Raw genomic sequence first — 19,191 nt, 5'->3', positions numbered from 1 at the left:
AACTAGGCATGCAGACAACTTTCCTTCAGAGTTGATGTGGCATTTCACTGTGTCAACACCAGCGTTTTGATACGTTAACTGTTGTCTTCTTGATCGGTCAAGTTTGTGTTTGACGATAAACCTTTTTGCATAAGAAATCCACATCTCCTGACATCATTAAGTAGATAAAGTACAAACATATAATACTAAGTAAAAGTAAAAAGATCAACAAAACCAAAAAAGCAGGTTCCTGAGCTGCTGATCTCTTAGTATCACTTTGTCATGAGGATGCAGTTCCCAATTTTAGCTTTAAACGTCCACATATCCAGTGTATTATGTCAGAACTGTAATAATTTTAGTCCCTAAATTATAAAATGAATGTTTATAAAAACATAATGTTTCATATTTAAAGTGACTGAAGTCAGACACCAGCAGATGGTTTGTATCCTCATTAATGGTACTCTGCCGCTGACTGAACTGCGTCCAGCTTCATTTGTTTTGGGGATTTCTACCTTCAGTCTGGTGTTTATCAAGTGAAACACGTGATCAGTAGGTCTGAGGTCAGCTGACTGACTTGGCCAAGAATATCTCACTGTTTGGCCATAAAAAAACACTTCCTTGGCCACTTTGTCCACTGAGATCACGTCGTTGGTATTTTTCTTTTTTGTGTATGTGAACTTGGGGGTTTTAGCATCCTGGGATGAGTTTATATTCTACAATTTAAACTTTTTAATTGAATTCCAGACTCAATATGTATTAATGTGATTACTTTTAGTCCCATAAAATAAGAAATAAATGAAAGTTTCAGCATTTCTCCCCCAGAATTTTATTAGTCTGGAGGAGGCTTTAAAACAACATTTAGACAGAAAACATAATTGAATATGGTCAAAATTTTCAGAGGGTGGCCTAGAGGTTTAAGTCACAGATCATGAAGTCCTATGATCTTCATGAATCAACCTTTATTTCTTTAAATTCCTCATCTCTCTCTCCCCTCATTTCCTGTCATCTCTATATGTTCAACTTACTAATAAAGGCAAAAAAACCCCTTATAAATAAAAATCTAGAGGCACTCAAAGCCTCAGTATTTCTAAAATCTTGACAATGACCCAGCTTGTCTGTATGTTTTGGATTTTTTGTCCTGCTCCATGATGAAGTTTGTCTGAACACTTGATACATTTGCTGGATCAGAGCAGATGAAACATCTCTGTATCCTAAATCAAATTCAAGCTGAAGTTTGGCCACATAGTTTTTGTTCCATTTTATATCCAGTGTATTGAAACACAGAGCGACAGTCTAAACAAAAATGGAGTAAAAATACTGCTGTCTAAACACTGTTGATTCCTTTTCTTATGTATGATCAAATTTGACATTTTCATCCCTCTAAAATATTTGAGTAAAACAATCTGAGAACTGGGACTTGGGGATTACTGGTCTAAATCAGTGGTTCTCAAAACTTTTTCACGTCAAGGACCCCTAAACTGACACAAATTAGTCCCCCATTTGATAAGATTTTTGCTTTTAAATGTTTGTACAGAAAGTGTATGAAACCCATAAACAAAATAGTCACACACTTTGTCATTGTGATACTTCTGGATGTAATTATAATGAAAATAAGTTATTCTCCTTTTTGCTGGAGACCCCCTTGAACCCCCTCAAGGACCCCACTTTTAAAACATATATTCTGGTCCAAATGTTCATGGACTGTACAGGTCTGACCCTCAGTGATCCTCTAGTGACATCTAGTGGTCAGAACTGGAAACTGCAGCGTTACTGGTTCGGAGTCCCTGCATCATTAAAAACACTTAACTATTTCTGCTTGTTTTGAATAAAAGCAGAAAATTGTGCACATGTGAAAATAATATGGGCTGGACTCAAAATTAAACATGTGCATGTGTTTATAAGCTGCAATAAACTTGCATTCAATTAAACGTGTTGACATATTTTTTTCAAACTACATTCCTTCAGTATTGAGCTGCATGTAGGCGGTGCGGTGCTCTGCCCATGCCCAGGGCTATGTCAGAGGGGGGGGGCGGGCAGCAGCGCGGAGCTCCTCCCTCCTCCAGGCTGCCGTCACCGGCGCTGCTGGACCGGAGCAACTCGGCACCAACAACCAGCCGCCGGCTGCTCCTCCGTGCTGAGTGAAGACTCGGTGCAGCCAGGAGCTCTTCCCCCCCGTCCCGTCATCTCTCACCATTCACGGTAAAAAAACGACATGGCTTCCGACGGCATGGACGAGCGATCCCCGCTGCTGTCGACCCCCAACTCCGAGAATGTGACCCCCACTTTACCCCCGTACCTGCAGGATTCAAGTCCCAGAGGTAAACACGCTACACGTCGAGACCCCTCCGCCGCCTGCATGCTGAATCATTTTCGGGCGTATCGAGTGCGTAAATAAACCGCAGCGAGGCAAAGGCAAGGGCATCGGTGGGGAATCAATCTGCAGCTGAGGAAAAGGTGGAGCTTCCACTGTGAGAACTGGAGCAGTGGGTTAGACGAGAGGGGCCTACAATAACAGCAACCTCTGTTTTTACTGCAGAAATGCTTACATCACGATCCAGCTGGGGGGCCTTAATGTTTTGGGTCTTTCCCAATATGTGATATCAGTCGTGATGTAGTAGGACTGCAAGGCCTCATTGGGTTTTGGGCATTGATGTCGCAAGTTGTTTATTGATAGAGGGGTTGGAGAAATGACCCATTGCAGATGAAGGCAGGCTCGCAGCCTTTTGTCCCAGCTGCAAATCAACAAAATGCCCAGATGTGCTCCTTTGTGGATGGGACCAAATCAATAGTATGGCGTGATTTAACTACCATGCTGTTGTTTTTAATTGTCAGCTTGCTCATTTGCATGGAAATGGGACTGTTTAAAAACAAATATTTGGCCTCCTTGATCTCGAAAAGACAGTTTGAATATGTTCTTTTTTTCTCTGTATCTTTTCTACAGCAGAAAACATTCACATTTATAGCCAGGAAGCTGCCACAGTCTCCACATTTTGCTTAGTAAACAGACGAATGTAGGTTACAGAACCATAATGCATGCAGAGAGCGCTGACTAACCCAGGCAATTACAGCTCATAAATCCTCTAACCAGTCTGTCTAGCAGCCACTGTCAGGGGCTGGCCTTTACACTGAATTAGGTCCAATCAAATTCTGAATTTGCGCAGAAGAAAATCAAATTCCATTTTGAAGCTCTACATGATCACACATGCGTTCCCTTTTTTTTTTTTTTTTTTTTTTTTTGCTGGAGGCTTTACTTGAGACCCAGAAAAGTGTCCATTTTTCTACAGAAACATCCAGATCAGATTCTCATATCTAAAGATTATGTTTTGGTTTTATCTCTTGTTTCAGCAACTCGATGGGTTTCAAAATGAACTTGAAATCTGAGATAAATTTAGCTTTAAATGCTGTTATTGGCTCTATAAACAGCATTTCTTTGGCTCCCCACAACACCGGTTGTTCTGCCGCGAATGAATGGATTCATTGACCGTGTAATACTCTTTTAGGAGCATTTCAGGACAAATGGTTAATATCAAGCAAATGAATGTCGGAAATGAACATTTTGCTGTTCTATAGTAGTCTAATCTTACAGAATTCATACTTACCCACAGGATTAATTATCAAGCCTTAAACACCGGACTGTAATAACCTATGAACTCACTAACTATCAGTATATCTCATGGCCCAGTTTCTCCCTCCCTCCTTCTCTGCTGCCTGGATTATGGCTAATTCCAATTTCTTTGGGTTTGTTGGTCTACAATCCTCTACCAGACAGTTTGTAAAGTGGCTTAATTTGAGCCAAAACTGAGACGTTTTTCTTAAAACGCAAAGGCTGTTATGGTGGTTTGACAAATAATCAGCTGTAATTAGGAAATGAGCTAATGCGAGTTGTGATTAGAGGAGTACAAGCTGTAATGGGTGAAAATATTGATTTCCTAAATATCTGCCACTCCTTCACCTGATGAGGAGAGCTGCCCACAATCAGTTTTTATTCAGCTGTAGCAGATTGACAATGAGAAATAATTCATGTAGAGATTCACTGTTTGCTTGTATTTTTCATCAGTGGAGATGGTGTGGTGAGGGGTGGAGACCAATGACCTTGGCTGCCTCTGAATGGTTGGATAGGCGCTGGGCTTGATTTTGTTGCCACTTACTGGATATTTTTGCGCTTGAATGGCAGAACAAATTGACTGCAACCAAAAAGCCTGTGAGAGGCTCTTTTAATCTTGACAGGGATAAATGAATTCCTCAGTTTTACTTTCACTCAGACACAGTGCTTTACTGACAAAGACAGAGCTATTAAAATAAAGATTTTATATCAAATTTATTCAAATGTTTCCTGGCTGGGAGTGATTGTCTGCTAGGATATAACAGTTGATGTGTGTTATGTGCCACTAGTCTGGACAGTTGCATTAATAAAGGTTATGGATGACTATGTTGATGTACTATATTTCTCTTACTGTCAACAAATCCAACAAAAAGACCAACAAAGAACTGAGCTCACTAACAAGTATTGTCTGTGTATCCAAAGTCTGATATATCTAATGTTGATCAAAAACTATTAAAAACACTTCATTGTTGCCCTGGGTGACATGTTCCTTCCTTACCATGAACATGGGCACTGTAGTTTGTTTTGAGTCAGTCCCACAATAGACTGTTCTGCTTCTGTAAATTCTCACTTTAGCATCAAATGTGTATTAATCCGCAGCTGAAAGTAGATCCCAACAAATGCACTACTTATTTCTTTTTGATTAATGTTAGTGAAAAACTACAATGCCCACCTGTGATAAGAAGTAATTTAGTCGTTTTTAAATGTGAAACTATGAATTTGTGACTGGTCTTTAAAGATTTAAATCTTCATTAGGAACCAACAGATCTGAGAGAAATCAAAAAGTACTAAGAGATGAATGCATTGAAATTTTTGGTATTTCAATGGGATTTGATGACAATAACAACAATATTGAATTGAATATTAAAGGGGACATATCATGCACATTTCCAGGTCTTTGATTTATATTGGGTATGTTTACATTCACACTAATATTTCACTATCATTCCGAATATGACAATATTCTGAATTTGATACAGTTTATGTTAACAGTTTATTCTGTTTAGGCCTTATTCTGAATGTTTTCCGGTTAAGATGTGTGATATGCCGGTATTATTCTGGTTTTAGGAGCATTCTTTGGACATTTATACATGGCATTCAGAATATGCGTCTCAGTCGGGGGTTTTACCGCAGTTTGCGACACATGGCCTCTTGCCTGTTTACCCCTGTGCAGGCAAAATGAAATATACTGGAGCAGGAAGGCAGACAGAGGAGAGAAATGAGAGGAGAGTGGAGAGCTGTTCAGGGTGGGCTGGAAAAACAGAGCCAGCTTCTCCACGACGGGGATGGAGGGGTTTGGTTATTATCCTGACTCATGGTGACGGCTCGGTGTGATGCACCAAAAACACTCAGCAGTGTAGTAAACATGGCACAGCCTAGGTGCTGGATGTGCCTGTAACTATAAATGTATATCAGTCATTTCAATATCAGGCAGCAGCTCACTCATGTTTTTCACCTCACTGGTTTACTTCACTCCCTGTGGAGATCTTGTGATTCCTGTTCCCACTGGAGCAGAGGGAAACCCTAAAACTCCTCTGCATGTAAACAGGAATATTAGGAATAGGAATAGTAAGAATTTTTTGGAATAAGGGCAAAAAACTGCGCATGAATTGCAGTTTTTATCTTATGCTGGTTCAATGAGGAAGTATAGGTGACTTTGCAAAAATAGTGTTCAGATCAGACTGAAGCCTTTTGACTTTCAGTTCACCTCAAGTTTTGGACCTTTGACCATGTTTAACATAGATATTACAACATGTTATGCCCCTTATAGAGAGATTTTTATTTCATGTCACATGTGCAACAGGGAAAAAAAAACAGAAAACATCCTCATGTAGCTGCTGAAACCAGCTCAGTTCACCCTTCCACCCCACAAACCACAAGTAACCACGATCAGCTGGTCATCCAGTCAGCGATGGCACCACCAGCGAGGCAGGATGTGAGGGTTGCTGTATGTTGTAGTGCTGCTGGTGGTGGTTGTTGTAGTAGTAGGAGCGTCTTCTCGTCTTACCTCTGGCTCCGAGGGCAGCCAGTGAAAACCTATCGCTGCTATATTCAGTTTCAGCCGTACAACTCCAGCGAGGAAAGAAGCAAGAAGTAACAGGCCTCTTTGGTAGATGAGAGAGAGAGAGAAGTGCTGGATCAGGAGTTTATTTTATACTATTTTACAAGAATTTATGGTTTAAGAAGAGAAAGTCTGTATCTGACTAATCAACATTACATTTTGGATTAATGCAACTTAGCAGAGGATTGCATTTTTTTTGTGTAAGAGGCACCAACTGCACACAGCAGGAGCGTTCCAGTCTTTGGCATGCTCTGGTTGTATTTCTGCTGAGGACAGCCGGGTTTGCCCAAATGTAGACCGGGTGTCCCATCTGTCCCTGTGGTGTCGACTGGTTGAGAATCACTAAATCTCAGAGCCAAACTCGTTTACCTGTTGACTTTTCCCATTATCTCATTCAGAGCTGAGACAAGAAGGAAATTGGTCGTTTTTCAGATTAGATGTGTCCTTTGTGTTTGGTCAACAGTCAGTAGTCAGGTGCCCGTATGAAGATTGAAACAGTTTTTCTCACTGTAATCATTCCTCCTGTTCATACTGGCCATCTAAGGATCCCCTCCTAAGTCTAAAGTTGCAGTCTTTTCAGTACAAAATTTTTTTGTTTTGTTTAGCTGGACAGTGTTTCAGTGTTGAGCTGCAAAATGAGGACTGTGGATTTTGTCCCCATCGCTCACATTGAAAGATGTCCAGAAAAATCTGATTCACTGTTCATATGGATACCTGATACCTCAAGACAGACTTGAAAAACTGTGAACCTGTCCTTTAATGCCGCCTTGAAGAATATATTTAATAAGATAACTACAGACACAAACATTTCATATGATTCTGCTGTGAAGTTAAATAAACAGCGTGGCATAAAACAACTTATATAAAGTGTATGTGTTATACTTTATGAAGTTTGTCTGGCATATAATACTGTTGCTGTACGTTCTCTAATGCTGAAATAGTTGATCAATTGATTGGTCAGGTGACAGAAAATTAATTGTCAACTACTTACCTATTTCAGTCATTTATAAAAGAAAAACACCATTTGCTTCTTTTCTTTATTTTACATCATTATATATCCTGTATCTTTGTTTTTGTCAGACAAAACAAGATATTAGACATCACCTTCGGTTGTTGGAGTTTGTAAGGGACATTTTCTGACAAATTTTGAGGGCATTTTTGGCATTGAATTGACTTATTGTAAACAGAATGGACAGATGAAGGAAATAATTGACAGTTGCAAGTTTCAGGAGCAAATTATTGAATTAGTTTAATTGAATCCTGACTGAAGGTTAGGTGAAATCATAGAAATGAAAGAGCGTATGCGTGTTGTGGGTTTTATCTGCTAAAACACAGAATGTTAAGTATGCGTGAGTACTACAGTAATAGTAAAAGGATAGACTGGTGCAAGTCTATGGATTAAATGTATTAAAGCCCTGTAAAACACATGGAATGTAGACTAATTACACGAGGTTAATGTGGGATTAAACAGTACAGAGTTCATTTGAGTAGCTACTGGAGTTACAGCAGTTCTTTCAGACATAAAGAGAAAAATCGTTGAATCTGTAAATGTCGTCCATTTGATCAGGTCGGTTACACTTGTTTACGGAACGTAAAAGACTAATCAGTGGTCTGATTATTCTTAGCTTCCCAACCAAAATGGTCAGGTGTCATTTAGCAGATACATCTTATTTTATCTGCTCATGCAACTAATGCAACAACTCAACTAATGAATACAACTTAATATATGTTCATTTTCCATAATTTTAACAGTGAAATCTAAAAACCTGGGTAGGTGTGACATGTAATAGTGGCAGTGAGCATTTTTCTCCTAATTTAAATGTTTTTCACACGTGTAGCATTCTTTAAGTCACAAATAATTGGATACCATAAGATATGAAGTGTTTATTTCTCTCCATGTGTTAATAAGCACACTTGCATAAATTGTACGTACAATGAGTCTGACTCATGTGTTACTCGTGTGTTGCTCGACAGTGAGTGGATTTTTACCCTTTGGTATCTAAAAGGGCTCATTGTTTCTTTTCTTAAACATACAGAGTGGTGCTAGGGCCCCTGACAAAGAGAGAGTCACATGTTGAGCAATCAGAGCCGAACACAGGCTGTCATGAGTTTGCATACAGTATGTGCAGGAAACCATGAATGAAGAAAGAGAACTGACGTTGTGATGGAGCGTAACTTATCACAGCATCATTTCACGTGTTTCTAGGCTCGGTGTGATTGTCTAGCAGGTTTTAAGAGTTTAATTAGGGAGTCATTCAGTAACCTGCAGTGCGTGTGTGTTTCATAAAGTTATGAGAAAGTTTGACTGGAAACTCTTACTGTTAAAAAATTGCAAGTCATGTTAGTCAGCAGCTCCTCTCCAGAGGTTGTTCTGGGATGTATCAGACATTTAATTTTGTATTGTAAATCAATGGTAGCTTCTTATAAAATATGTCGACACAAATTCAATGATTAAAACTTCCAGACACCCATAAATCTTGTGTTATGTTGGTAATAAGAGTCTCACACAGAGACTTCAGCAACTTGCACTAATATTGTGACTTTACCATGGTCTGACCTAGGATTTATTTATATATATATAGAGAGAGAGAGATATTTTTTTTTCTATTTTTTTGGCTTTATTTTGCAGTCAGTGGAAAGAGACAGGAAACAGGGAGAGAGAAGGGAGGGTAAGACATGCAACGAAGGTCCCCAGGCCAGTATTAGACTGTGGACTTTGAGAATTATGTGATATGCACCTTAACCATTAAATCACCGGCCCTGACCTACAGTTTTCTTGTTGTGTGTGTGTGTGTGTGTGTGTGTGTGTGTGTATTATATAACATTTACTGTGCTATAGTGATCAAACAAAGATTGTTTTGTAGTTGTTTTAGTCTGATTTTCTATGCTATAATTTGTTTTGACGTTAATTTACTATTTTGTTGCTGTGTCATCAGTTTTTATAAGAATGAAAACTGACACTGATTGATTTTGAATTGCTGAACTCAAAGACCACAGTAGAGATCAAAATCAATATTTTTAAATAAAATCTCCAATTTGAAGACAAACGTCTGCAATGCCAGCACAACCTGCCGCAAATATACACACCCCAGACCCAGACATCACTACGCGTTACTGCAAAACCGTGTTTAGCATAAAATGAAATTTGTTTTCCCTTCAAGGCATTTTACACATCTGTCGACCCGTGTCCCTCAGGGCTAAAACTGCACAGAATAATAAGCACCTGTTTACAGCTGTTAAAACGCTGCTTTATTTCCTGTGAAATGGATCAGACACATTTTCACATTGAATTTAAAGACACATTGTCCAGCCATTCAAGATAACATCCCTTTACATAACCCAAACAATACTTCTTTTTCACTGCATGCACCGATCCATGTCTTTGTTCATGAAGCCCTGAATGTAGATGCATGCGATTAACAGCCTGCTGTGTGTTGTGTGCTTTGCCCTCCTCCTCTCAAAGCCGAACTACCTCCTCCCTACACAGCCATCGCCAGCCCCGACGGTGGCGGTGTGCCTGTCATCAACTGCCGTGTATGCCAGTCACTCATCAACCTGGATGGGAAGCTGCATCAGCACGTGGTCAAGTGCACAGTCTGCAACGAAGCTACAGTAAGTGGCGGCCATTGTGAAGGCCGATGACAGTTTTATGAATGATGTCTTGTGTTGCCAGACAGAGTTGTGATAGTTCAACTGTCAAATTCAGTAAAGACATTTAGTCTGTCGTTGTTTGGACTGCTTGTCAATCCTCTCCTCTCCCCTCCTCTCTCCTCCTCTCCCCTCCCCTCCCCTCCCTTCCTCTCTTCTCCTTTCCTCTCCTCTCCTCCCCTATCATATTGTTTTTCACACTCAATTTACGATTGATCTCTGTGGCACTATAACCACACATACAAATGCATTTTCCAGACGTTACGCTCAGCTGTAGCATTAGTGTTTAGTTCTGTATTAGTACAGTATGTAGACACACAACAGCACAGTGTGAGATGGTAACTTTAGAAATGCTTCTCGAATGACTGACAAATTCAGCATGACAGAGGACGTAATATGGATATTTGAAGCTAATGGGTGAACTAATATATATTTTATAGATTAAAGGCAAAGCTATTGATTTTTCACAGCACTTTATCCACCCTGTCAGTGTCTCCAGTGTCTACAGCGTACTGTAACAAAATACTGGTTTTCAGTGAGCTGATTTTTTTTTTCGGTTGTCTTCCAGCCCATCAAGAACCCCCCAACGGGGAAAAAGTATGTGAGATGTCCCTGTAACTGCCTGCTTATCTGTAAAGACACGTCCAGGAGGATAGGATGCCCGCGACCAAACTGGTAGGTGGGAGATAAATGAGGGTATTCAGCTTGACATTTCTTGCAGGATTACATCCTTTCTAAAGCTGAATTGTGACATGTTGAGTCATCAATGTCAACTTCTTTTTATAAGCACTTTCCATATTATTTAAGTGAACGGAAACTTTCCTGTCTTGGCTTTGCTGCAATCAATACAAACTTGTCTTTCCGTTTGCTCCCCTGACAGCAGACGCATCATCAACCTGAGCCCGGTGATGGTGATCCCAGAGGAGCAACCTGCCCAGCCGGCGCTGCCCATCCAGCCTGAGGGGATGAGAGTGGTCTGTGGTCACTGTGGCAACACCTTCCTAGTAAGTAAAAACCCACAAAGACAACCAATTTCACCAATCACAGACTTGTTCATGCAGAATTGTGTTGCTGTGCTGTTGTTGGTGCGTGCATGTTAATAATCATGAGGGCCAAATCGCAGTGTTTACTCCATGTTTTTTGTGATGTAACAGTGTTGCTTTGATTTTCTGAAGTGTCATAGCAGAGTTGTACAGATGTTCTAGGTGGTATAGCTTGGTGTCAGTTCATTTCATTCATGTCAGTTTCAAGCAGACATAAGAGTTATGAGTTCTCCTGTTGAACCATCTTTTATCTGCCGAAATGAAAACCATCCTGTTGCAGATTTGGTCAGAATATGATGTCTGCAAGTGGCTGACATTCCTTTCCATGCTTGTTTTATTTTTAAAAAAAAACTCAAGTGGCATTTGAATGTAGTGTGGCCACATCTGGTCACAAGAAATGCCACGTACCTCTCTAATCTGCAGCTGCTGCAGTTGCAGGTTAGAGAGAAAGACCAGAAAATGTCTTCCTGCCACCTCATGTTGAGGATCCGTATTTCTGACATGCAACATGATCACTTTTAATTGACTTCTGTTTATCATCGTACAGATTAATAAAAAACATCTGCCAAGTGTCTGTATGACACACACTCGCCACTTTGTCAAAATCATGTCCTCTTAATGTGTGCACGTTGTTGCTTGCGGCGTCTGTAGGGCAGTGAGGACGCCAGGTCATCCCAGCCAATGACTGGCCTCCCCAGCGATGGCTCTCCCCCAGCACAACAACAGGTTGAGAAAGCTGGTTATACTGGTGGACATATTAACAACAGCCTAACCCTGCTCCAGTTCAATCTGCGGCCTTATTCACACTGGTGATGATATGACTTTGTACACATCTGGCTTTGAAGAGAGCTGTAGCCACAAAGAGTTGAATTTCAAGTGCATTAAATTGGCTTAAATCACACTATGACGGTATTTGCTTTACAGATCATTGTTGGCCAAATTCTGTTTCAGCTTTTATTGAAATTTTCATTCCTTCACTGAAGCCACATGTCAAAAGTCACATATTTAACTTGTGTCAATAGGACCTTTTTGTTTCCTAATCTGTGATGGTTAAACACTTCCATAGAGCTGCTTTTGTTAACATCAGAACCTTCAATCAAAAAACTGTATATTCACAGTTGTAACTAACATATTGAAAGAATCATTTTAGGTGCTTATAGTTTTCCAGCCTTTAAATACTTTCTCTAATAAGGGAATCATTATATCATCATACCTGATCATGTAAAATCATTTGCAGTAAGCCTTGTGTTGATTGTTCTTAAAGCACAGTAGGACTGTAGTGTGTTTGTGGATACATGTGTGCTCACTCCTCTGTACTGTGACTTAACGGTTCTTCTTTTTTTCTGTTCTTTTTTTCTCTCACAGTGGATGGAGCTGCGGTTTAACACACTAGCCAAGTGTCCCCACTGCAAAAAAATGTGAGTCCATCACTTCTGTTTAACACACTGTACATAAAGGTCAAAGTGAAACACAACAGTTCACTTGATTTTCAACCACAGCTCACATTTTACCTGACTGCTCTAATGTCTTGGCATTTATTTTAAGTCTTTTGACGGGCACAGTCTTAAAAATTGAATCCAAACATCAACAAAAAGTTTTTATTTAATCTCGGTAGAAATGTCAATTTAAATGACCATGGTAGGGCTGCATGATTATTGTAATCATCAAATCCTCACATTTAAGACACTGGAACCAGCAAACATTTGACATATTTACTGAAAAAATGACTGAAATGATTAAAATGATTATTCGATTATTAAAATAGTTAGCATAGCAACTTTAGACCATGCCTGTGTGATCCTTAACTACAAACCATGAATGCCTAAAATCTTTGCTGACCATTTTCAAATGCAGGTTGTATAGTTTTTTTTTATCTTTGGATGCTTGGAAGATTTTGGTTTTCTGTATTTCTGCAGACTCTTGAAACACCACAATTCAAGCAAGTTTCAAGAGTTTGCGGCTTCATTTTCGTACTGCACAGAAATTAATGGAAGCTAACGGCTGCCAAAATAAGTCAAACTTTCTAAAACACAATAAAATGGTTAGCTGTGATGTAAAGAATAAGTGATTTTTCAATAATGGTCTAAAACACACAAAAAACACAGCTATGGGCTATTTAAGCCCTGAAAGTGAATAAACAAACAGCTGGAACTGGCAGAAAATCTAGATTTGGGCAGGAGGTTGGAGCTGAAGTTGGGAAAGCACCATAAAGAGTTGAACTGTAAGAGACTTGTCAACTTAAAGCGAACATGCCTCCAACATGTCCCGCTTTAAAGGTATAATATGCAGTATTGGCTCATACAAAATTAATCCCACTTAATCATCACTTACAAGCCACCAGGAGTGTGTGGCGGTGTATTTATCTGCAGAGACTCTGCTCTCTGCCTTTACTTTCTTATTTTCTTATTATTTTGCTGTGTTCAGGACGTTTCTGGGCATCAGCCTTTGGGCAGTGGGTGTGTAGCTCCCAGCCAAGAACAGTGCGCAGGGTGTGAGCTTGGGACTCTGTCTCTTGGTTGTCTCTGTCTCTCTCCTCTGCTGCTCTCTGTCTCTGTGTCATGGATGTATAAAGAGCTGGAGGTCTGTGTGTCTGCTTGACCGAGGGTGGGGCTGAGTTACACACACGCAAAGCAGAGAGGCCACAGCAGACAGGATGAAGCTCTGTATTCACACAAAATCCAGCTACGCAGAGAGTAGAGTGCTGTTAAAATGCTAAATTGGGCTTGATATGATACAGTTTGTCACAGATGTAAATACTAAAACCTAAAAGCTTTCTTCCTCTTTTTTTCTTTGTCACTGGAGTAGTTTTTGATTGCTTACTCTTACAAATAATCCAGTGTAATCAGACGGTGAGCTTTTAGAGGACTGGACTTTCTTCTTGGAAGGAGAAGGGAGGGGTGGTAATGGAGGCTAATCTAGACGTGTGACAGGAATTAGAGGCTGGCCTCAATACATGAAGTGAGGATGGGGTAGGAGGTTCACAGAGTTGGGGAGTGCTGTGAGGTCAAATAAAGGTGTGAGGGTTGAAAATGAGAGGCAGTATCTAGACAGGAAAGAAGCAATGATGCAGAGACACCAGACAGACCCGCAACAGAAAAACAAGCTGCAGCCAAAACCTGCTGACTCCAATCTTGGCATCTGTCTTTTCCTGTACCTCTGTGTCTGACTCAATCTTTTTCCCTCTCTCTCTCTCTTAATGCTTTTTTTATAGTTTGATTATATCCTTATCTATAGCTCTACCCATGTTTTTTTCTCTGCATTCTTTGTCTATCTGTGGTTGTTTTTGTTGTTGTTTTCAACCCACACAGACTCATAAGACGCCAAAAATTCTGTCTCAGAATTGAAACATTTATCAGAAACAGAACATCACTTCTTACATATAACATTACATTACAAATAACTTGGTCTCCTCTCTCAAACTTTACAAATAAAGCCTGTGACAAAAAGGCTAAAAACAAAGTATTTTATCATCCATCTAGAAAAAGTCAGCAGAAGACGTTTTTACTAAAAAGTACAGCACATAAATCACCACATAGTGAGTAATAAAATAAATAAAATGGACAAACACAGCCTTCTTCTTAAGGGAGACAAATATGCTCCCATCTTTTTTACCTCTCCATATTTCTCTTTTTATCTTTATTTTCATATTTTTCTCTCTCTCTATCTTTATCTCCTTAAAACTTATTTCCTTCCCTCCATAACAGAAATCAAAACACTAAGGTAACATGGTGTCATGAGATGTTATTTTTCTCTAATGCTTAAAAGAAACTGATACCTTAGGTATAGTAGCATGTTCCCAATTCCACTAGTGAAAGTGTTTTTTATTCATATTTCAGACTGATATAATAATTAATCCTATAGTTTCCCTGATAAATCCTGTTTTGCAGATGGTTTTTATTAGTTTTAAATGAATGACAAATTCAGCCCACATCTAGTGGCTTAAGTCTTTAAAAACATAATTTAATTAAAAAAAAAGAAAAAGTCTGCTCCATATATGGTCACATGAATGAGATGTTCAGGTGGTGCAAAGCAGTGAGATTATTTAAGAAGGAGAAGGTAATAAATCAGGTGATCGTGCCCCCCTAAGCCATCCGAATACCAGTGATTCCTGAAGAATGCTTGAGTCCCGTCACATGAGAGGCATGTGAGATCTGAGAGGGGGAGAAAAGTAAAGTCATAGTGAAGCCAGAAAAAAAAAAAATGATGCCAAACTGGTGCTTAAGGGCAGTCGACTTGTCTGTGTATTTGTATGGAGTCTGGACGGGATTGCACTTGTTGGGAGCCGCACATGTGACTGGCCTCCAGTGCTTTCATGTGTAACTTAAAAAAGGGAGAGTGAGAGATTTTTGGCTCACAAGATTGTCGGGGTGCTGCAGAGTGAGATCACTGGAAAACTGGGTGGGACAAAGACATACCAGTCATACCAGTCATATCTGAATGTAACCTATCAAAGACATGTAAATATTAAAACATCTGAAGTGTATTCTGTCCACTTCAGATAAAAGTCTCTGTTTACACACTCACCTTTTTTCCATTTTTTTTCTTCTTTTGTTCCTTTCCATCTGCAGATCCTCTGTTGGCAGTGCGCTCCCGAGGAGGCGCTGTTGTGCTTATATAACTATAGGAATGATCTGCATTTTCATTGGAGTGGGTTTAACAGTAAGTACAGCCAAAACTGCTTCACAAGAAGAAGAGCCTGGGTGATCTTTCTTCTGGTTCCCAATGTTTTGGAGTATTTTGAAATCTTTATGTGTTGGATTGGTCTTAATTATTTTATGGTGCAAGGCAATGCAGCTTTATTTATAGAGCACCTTTCAAACACAGAGGTAATTCAAAGTGTTTTATATATGGTGAAGAAATGCATTTTAAGACAGCTGTTGAGTTGTTTTAAGGTAGTTTTTGACACGGTTGCCTTAGAAAGTCATGATTTTATAATTGCATTTCTCTCTTAATTCTGAATTCTGTGGCACATTATCTGTCTTATGTTGTTTGTATTTCATTGTTACTGCTACATATCTTGGTGAAAAAGAGATTTTTAGTTTTAATGAGGCTTTCCTGGTTAAATAAAGGTTAAAAAAGCAATAAAAGCATTTAGCATGAAATATCAAACAGGCAGGATTATAACAAACACAATATAACATTAATAAAAAAGATAATTATTAGTTAAGAAAAGTGAGGGATTCACAGCAGCACAGAATCATAAAACACAATTGTAAAACCATTAAAATCACATTAATCATAATATAAAATAATATAAGCCCATACATACCCAGGCAATGTAAGGGAGATCATCAGGCTACAGGTGCAAGGCATGGGATAAGTGGGCAGCACGTTATCATCATAATAATGATGATAGATTGCAAATATATTTTGTGCCTTAGGAATGTTCATATTTGTGTGTAGGTGGTTTTAACCTACAGTGAGTGTGTTACAGTATATTACAAATACATCAAATGCACTTTGGTCTGTTAAGCCAACTGGACTCACTGGCAGGATGTGCAGCTCAGTAAACAAAAGCACTGTGTTTGGTCTAAACAACCACATATTGTTCCGTTTTTCACAGTATATCAGAGAGATATTAGACTTTCACAGCTTGGTATAATCATATTAGAATCATAATCACTTCATTATTTACTTGTATTTTAACTAAAGGTTAAATTAGTTTGTTGCAGTTTGTTCTTATTTTTCTGCAACTGATTGATACGATGAAGCAGTTTTCAGTTTTCAATGCAGTAAAATATAATAGACTCATCTTGTTTATCTGTGTTTGCATGATAAGAACTTATGAATGCATAAATTAAAAGATATATTTTTTCTCAGTGTTAACCGCAGTACACGTTCACTCACACTATTGTTCCCTCTTCTGTGTTACCAGGTTGGTACTCGGGACTTTGCCAGTCGTTATAATGCCACCTATGTGTCCTGGGCATTCGCCTACCTGCTCGGCCTCATCTGTCTGATACGAGCCTGCTACTGGGGAGCTATCAAAGTCAGCTACCCGGAGAATAGCTTTGCCTAAGGGTGGGCACGGCCCTGCACGGCTGAAAGAACATATACCCCGCTTTTAGTTTTTTTTTCTTTTCATCTTGTTCAGATTTTCAAACCGCTCACCGTTCAGCGGCAGTGGAACGTCTGCAGGAGTGTGTCAATGGGGTGTTTTGTGTGTGTGTGTGTGTGTGTGTGTGTGTGTGTGTGTGTGTGTGTGTGTGTGTGTGTGTGTGTGTGTGTGTCTGCTTGAAAGAGGTGTATGTGGGAGATGTGTCTCGTTTTGTTTGTGACTGGCTGAACTCGCTAATGTGTGTCGATCAATCCCTTACTTATCCACAAGGACTCAAATCCTGCCCAGGTTTTGCAGAAATTCGACAAAAATGCAGAATCAGGAACTTGTATGAATTAGTTCACTAATTCAAAAACAGTGATTTTTTTTCTTAATAAATACAAAAATCAACTTGGCCTATTCTGATTTAAGATTGATAGTTTAGCAAACTGGATGGATTTGGTCTTTCTGGACCTTTTTTTTTTTTTTTTTTTTGTCAGAAGCCTGGCAGACATGACGGTACCCACTTCTTTTGTTACAGACCAGACCAAAATGAGACAACCATTTTGCCCATTGCACTACGATTATATGCAATTGTACGTGTTGTTTTGCTGCTAGTTAAACTTAAAAAGCTGCATATCCATACTGTATTGTAACCATTTACCTTGCCTGTGTACACTGACATAGTATCGCAATATGATTTTAACTCCGGAAATGATCAGTTTTTAAAAGAAATGATCCTTAACCCCCCCTCCCCCATGCCTGCCAACTGCTGCCCAGTATTAGTCGAGAAAAGCAACTGATCAACAGGAGCTTGTTTTTATTACAATGTTCATTTCTTTTGTGCCATGCAGCTGTTAACTCACTACAGCAATAATCCTTTCGTCTGAGTTCTTTTGAAGGCCCTACAGTATCTCCTTCACTGCATTTATGTTGCCTTCTGGTGGAAAATAATCCCAAAACATGGTGACAAGCGTTTTTGCATGTTGACTTGTTTATGTTCTGTCACTGAGGTGGTGGTTTTTTTTTTTTACTGTGTCAGAGAGGTAGCTAAAGCGTAAAATATCCCCGTCTTAGCTCCTCCTGCCTGTGATTTAGAATGTAAACCCTCCTCCCTTTGCTTATATCGCTGCTCTCTGACCTCCAGTGAACTCTGTGCTAGCTAGCATCGCCGTACGCTAACTCAGCATCTCTCCGTCTCTTGACCTTGACCAGTGGGCACAGCTCAAACTTCTAACCTTGTTTTGAATGTGATGATGATGATGATGATGAAAATAATATTAAAAGATACTCTTTGTACATAGCTCAAATTCAGTACTTGGAGAACTGTAGTGTGATGTGGAAGGAAAAGATGGCTCGTGGGTCTTTTTAAAAATGATAATTTATCAATAAAATGTAAAAACTGACCATGTTGTTGTGTTTATTTGTCATCTGGGATATTAGACTTTAAATGTGTACAAAAATTACAAAAATCCTATTTTCTCACTTATCTCTGGTGGTGCAGATAATTTTAGTTGTTCAGGTTTTCAGCTGTCCATCTCTATGATTTCTTAGAGCTGACTTGGATTTCATTTTAACTGCTTAGAGAATTGAAAAATGATATTTAAAGCAAAAACTCCAACACTAATCCACATCAGACAACGTCCAGTGTGGATTTCAAGAGTCGTGGCTCAAATCTCAGAGACAGATATCTTAACACCTGGACAAAGAAAACTATGATTTTCTAGATGCCACTAATGTTGAGTACTTTAGGTGAATTGATCCTTTAAAGGCACACAAACAAGATTTGAACAACAGGATGACATTCATGTTTAAAATGCCAGGATTTGCTACTGATATGGTTTATGATGTCAATATTTCCTGTAAATCTGCTTTGGTTTGTATCTTGTATATCTGGCAAAGTTGTTTTGATCATCACACAACTGCACACAGATAAACACAGCTTAAGTGACTGAACATGTCAAATAGCATGACGATAAATATAACACAATTTGTTTGTAGAATTTAAAAATTAAATTTTATTAAATTTGCCATTTGAATAATCTTAATATTGGACATGAATTAAAGTTTTGAGTGTCATTTCAAACAAATCCTGCATGCTGCCACCGGCTTCAGCATATCCTGTTAAATCACTGCGACATGAAACCGTCCTCTCCTGAGTGTTGGCGTGTCCTTTGTGTGTGTGTGCAGAGACCATGAAGGTGATGTGACAGCGGTGAAGGACAGTCTGCTCCCCAGAGAGCCCCTCTGTGTCCACAACACACGCTGTTTATGATGGCAGCAGGAGAATGAGGAGACAAAGCTCCTCACTGCTGTGAAA

At 39.3% G+C, this 19,191-nt stretch overlaps 1 protein-coding gene across 1 annotated transcript; it reads left to right on the top strand.

The window, feature by feature from the left end:
• Positions 1 to 1,703: 1,703 nt before the first annotated feature.
• On the top strand, positions 1,704 to 18,277 carry pip4p2 (phosphatidylinositol-4,5-bisphosphate 4-phosphatase 2). The gene is made up of 7 exons (XM_042436545.1): positions 1,704 to 2,297; positions 9,607 to 9,755; positions 10,360 to 10,466; positions 10,672 to 10,795; positions 12,200 to 12,252; positions 15,403 to 15,493; positions 16,710 to 18,277. The coding sequence occupies exons 1-7, from the start codon at positions 2,192 to 2,194 to the stop codon at positions 16,851 to 16,853; spliced, it is 774 nt and encodes a 257-aa protein (XP_042292479.1). The 5' UTR covers positions 1,704 to 2,191; the 3' UTR covers positions 16,854 to 18,277.
• The last annotated feature ends 914 nt before the right edge of the window (positions 18,278 to 19,191 follow it).

This window comes from Thunnus maccoyii, chromosome 15, assembly GCF_910596095.1.
Source record: "Thunnus maccoyii chromosome 15, fThuMac1.1, whole genome shotgun sequence".
Lineage (NCBI taxonomy): Eukaryota > Metazoa > Chordata > Actinopteri > Scombriformes > Scombridae > Thunnus > Thunnus maccoyii.
The sequence above is the reverse complement of the archived record's forward strand: the minus strand, read 5'-3'. Positions and strand labels throughout refer to the sequence as shown.